Genomic DNA, 4443 nt, shown 5'->3' on the forward strand with positions numbered 1-4443 from the left:
AAAAAAAATAATAATAACAAATGTAACAAAATACCAAAGGAAAACAAAGAAAAGAAGAGTTTTGTGACTAATCTTGATAAAAATATGGACAGTAAAAGCTGCTATAGATTTAGTTTGTACTTCAAGTAAGCAGGTTAATAAATTTGGGAAATTTGAATTTTTTTTTTCTTTTACTTGAATGCTAAAAGTCAAATCTAATAACTGGATATTAATTGTTGGAAAAGTATAGGTAACAAACAAGATTTTTGAACAATGTGTAAACAATGTAAATTAATAGGGTTAAAAGAGTAAATTTAATTAGTAGTATTAAATTAGGGTGTAGTATATTTTCATTTGATTGGTGGTTGTTCATGTTGTTCAAAATTTTCATTGTTCCCCTAACACTCTCCTTAATTGTTTTGTTCACTAGGCAGGAGCATATTCATATAGTATTTGCTATTTAGATAAATAAAACAAGGAGTAAACAAGAAAGGCACAAATTTGAGAGTATAGACTTTTGTATGCATTTGATTTGATTGTATTTGTACACATATATATATAGACATATGGTAGATCAAAATTGGTATTGTGAAGATAGTGTGTATTCTATTGGGATAATATGTTCAAAAGGGATGTTCTAGTCTTAATCATGCGCCTAAATAAGTTCTCCAAACCACTCTCAATGCTTTCAATAGCAATCTCCAAAGCCTGTAATTGTTCATTGAAAGCTTGAATCTGGGAGCCTTTAGCACCTTCATTTAAGAGGGTGTTCAAAGCTGCATCCACCAATTGCAATTCATTGCCACTCTCTGAGTTCACTTCTCCCTTTTGCATCAACTTGTTCATCCATTTGCTTGCCTTTGACTTTGAAGGACCAACCAAGAATGATAGCAGACATTGGATGACACACTTGTTCATTTCTATCACTTCGCTTAGAATGCTAAGATCTTGATGCTGATTTAAGATTCCATATTTGCTTTGTAGGTGCTTCAAAGATGTGATCAACTTGTTGACATTCTTCCTCATCTTCTTTGAGGAGGAATTGTATTCGGCTATGCTCTTTTCAATGCATGAGTCTCCCTTTCTTCTTCTAAGAGATGAATGAAGGGATTGTACATTCTCCTTGATCTGCATGACAGTGTCCCTTGCGATGCCACACACATCCAAGACTTTGATTGAGCCATCCAAGATCTCTTGGAAGCATTTCTCACTTTGATGATCAGAAATAGCCTTCTGGGTTGAACCAACATTGAGAAGATTGTCCATTGAGAAGTATACATCTTCCAACATGGACAAGCCTTTGACAACCGACTCAGATGTGCAGGTTGCTTCAAAGTTCCTGAGGTTGTTCAACTGCTCTTGCACTCTTGAGGAGCATGGATGAGATCCATTTGGCAAACTGTTTGATCGAACATGCAATTTGCTTGCCATTGTTCTTTTTCTTTCTTTTGGAGGAAGCTCAATGCTGTTTGTTTTTTGTAGTCTAAGCCCTTTGACATCTCTCCTTATATAGGGTCTATTCAATTATTCACAATTTGATTCCATAGACCAACTTAAGAAATAATACGGTTCACCAATCTTAATCATGTGTAGAAAGCATGTGAAGCATGCATTATTCTCTTGGAATATGGTAAGCTTGTCCCATCTCTGCCTAACATGTGATACTTTTGCATCAAATTATTCAAAGTGAAATGGTTTTGGAAACTATGAAGTGTATTATCTGGCATGTCCCATTACTCATCACCTAATGTGGCTCCTATGCTGCCACACTAACCCCTTTGATTCCAAATATATAATATAATTCATGCTGCTTCAGAGATTGTCTCAAATCATGAGGTTGGAACTATGCAACATGGATTAAATTACACTTTTCTGATAAGGTTGAGATCCACATTTTGTGATATGGAGAATGCTAACTAATATATGACAGATAAGTTTGTTGAGATTAAGAGAACATAATGATGGACCAATTATGAGCATTTGAGTAATTTTTAAGTGTGTGCACGAATAACATGTAGTCTTCATGTCTCCCCTTCTTATTATCAAAATCTCCATCATGTAGTATTAATCTGGTTTTAACTTTTAGCATATCATAAAGAATGTTGATACCAATATTTAGCTCAATATTCTTGTGAAATTTCCAAGTACATAAAGGACATTCAGTACTGTTCTTGCTGTTTGTTATATAGGATCATAGATATTTCATATTTGTCAAGATTTCTTGTGAAAAATATCAACGAAGTAGTGGATGAGCAAAGATTAAGTAAAGGAAAAGAGAAAGTTAAAGAGAGAGAGAAATGTTGGCCGAATAAAATTGGTTTCCAAATTTTATAAATCCTACACCAGAGCAGAAAAAGAAGGAAAAATATCTCAATAAAAATTTTAGAGACTAAAAATTGTAATAAATCAAGGATTAGTTATTCATCAAATATCAACAATGGTACTGACTTATTTATCCCTAAAAATAATTTTGTCATAATAATTGCCTCAATGGTTTTTATTTTCAAAATAGAACAATATGGTGGATTCTCTAGTGGAAGAAAATTGTTATGACAACTCTAACTGATGTTGATCCAGTGTCTTTCATTTTCTAGTTTCCATAATGTATAATGTTTTTGTTTCATTTTGGACTATGTCTTTAATGATTTATAATAATTGAGGTACTTTCTCTCACAGATTGTTATTCAATGAATTTGATTTAACTTCCTCTTAAAGAGAATTTAATTTAACCACTAATTTTGTCATATTTTTTGGCCTCTGATAAACTCTCCAATCAAAATTAATAAATTATGCTTACGTGTAACATTAATTGATTATGTGTAAAGGAACCATTCCAAAAGACAAAATACCTCCTGTCATATTATTAATACTCTATAGTAAAGTAGGACAAATAAACTCCTATAAAAATTTTTATGGGACACTTAACTCCTAACTAATTATAAATATAAAATCATAAATTCACAATAAACTATAAAGTAGGACAAATATTCTTAAATTTTAACAAACCATTATACCGCTGCTATACTAGTTGCCGCTACTATACTAATTGTTGGCCTTATTAGTTGATAGTAGCCTCAGTTCCTTCCTCCCCTTTCTAATCAACTACTTTGTGATGTTCACGTCACATCCAATGGATATGGATCTCAACAAATAAAACATATGAGATTGAGATAGGGAGGGTGTTAATGTGGCAGCAATACAAGGCAATGTTTTTTATGACTAATGAGGTTTTCTGATTGCAAACACTATGAGGACATGATAGGTAGCACCATATAATAATAATAATAATAATAATAAGAGAATAATGTTTGGAAGAGATGTGACAAGCTTCACATATACCAAGGATTTGAATGCATGCATGAATCACATGATTGGTGAGTTGTATGTCAGTGTGTGTTGATGCCTTTAAGAAGCATTCATCTATGAATCATTTAGTGGCTCCTCCTATGTCCTATGGTATACATAGAATGAGACTCAAGAGACTTGGTAACACCATCTTCCTTTAATAAACAAGAACTTAATAGTAAACATGGGATAGTAGAAGAAGAAAGGTTGATTCATGCATTGAAAAAAGTGTATCTAAGTACAGTTCCTTTTCAAAGAAGACAAGGAAGAATCTCAACAAGCTGATCACGTCTTTGAAGCATTTACAAAATAAACTTAGAGCATCTCCACTCTTGAATCAACTTCAAGATGCTAGTATTCAAAGGGAAGTGATTGCAATGAACATGTCTGTCTTTCAATTCCTTCTCTCATTCTTGGGTGGTCTTCCTTCAAAGTCAAAGGCAACCAAATGGATGAACAAATTGATCCACAAGGAAGAGAATTTGAATGAATTGCAATTGGTGGATTCAACTTTAAGCACCCTTCTCAATGATGGTGCTCATGGTTCAGCATGCAGATAGCATCTAACAGATTGGAGGTTTTGGAGGATGCCATTGAAAGCATTGAAATTGGTCTGGAGAACTTATTTAGGTGCATGATCAAAACAAGAGCATCTCTTTTGAACATCATGACTCAATAGAGAAAGAATCTACATAATCTTTTTTTTTTGTCTCTAGATCCTACAAAAGCATCCAAAATTTTGAGGATGTTATAAGGATTAAAAATTTTGATCTCATTTATTTGTACATGTATCCATTTAATAGTTACACAATCAAATACAACAAAAATTTTAGAATTTATACACTATATTCTCTTGATCATGTTTTATGCTTCCCTTAGCTCATACAGTGCTATTTATTTCAAAATCAATATAATATTTTGGATAGGGATGTTTAAAATCGATTTGGACCGAACAAAACCGACCAACCGAATCGAAAAAATTGAAAACTAAACAAATCGAAAACCGAAAAAATTAGGTTTTGCTGTTTTTATTACGGTTCGGTTCGATTTTCGGTTCTAATACTAAAAACTCTAACCGAACCGAACCGGTTCACAAAAGCCTAACAAAAACCAACCCTC

At 32.9% G+C, this 4443-nt stretch overlaps 1 protein-coding gene and 1 pseudogene across 1 annotated transcript; one reads left to right on the forward strand and one right to left on the reverse strand.

The window, feature by feature from the left end:
• Nucleotides 401-1701, reverse strand: LOC107641632. Its single transcript, XM_016345115.2, has one exon. The coding sequence runs from the start codon at nt 1408-1410 to the stop codon at nt 586-588; it is 825 nt and encodes a 274-aa protein (XP_016200601.1). The 5' UTR covers nt 1411-1701; the 3' UTR covers nt 401-585.
• Nucleotides 3284-4087, forward strand: LOC107639978 (annotated as a pseudogene).

This window comes from Arachis ipaensis, chromosome B05 (genome assembly GCF_000816755.2).
Source record: "Arachis ipaensis cultivar K30076 chromosome B05, Araip1.1, whole genome shotgun sequence".
NCBI lineage: Eukaryota > Viridiplantae > Streptophyta > Magnoliopsida > Fabales > Fabaceae > Arachis > Arachis ipaensis.

Bases quoted from the DNA above. Each gene is read 5' to 3' on its own strand.
- LOC107641632 (XM_016345115.2), bottom strand. From the start codon at position 1,410: ATGGCAAGCAAATTGCATGTTCGATCAAACAGTTTGCCAAATGGATCT.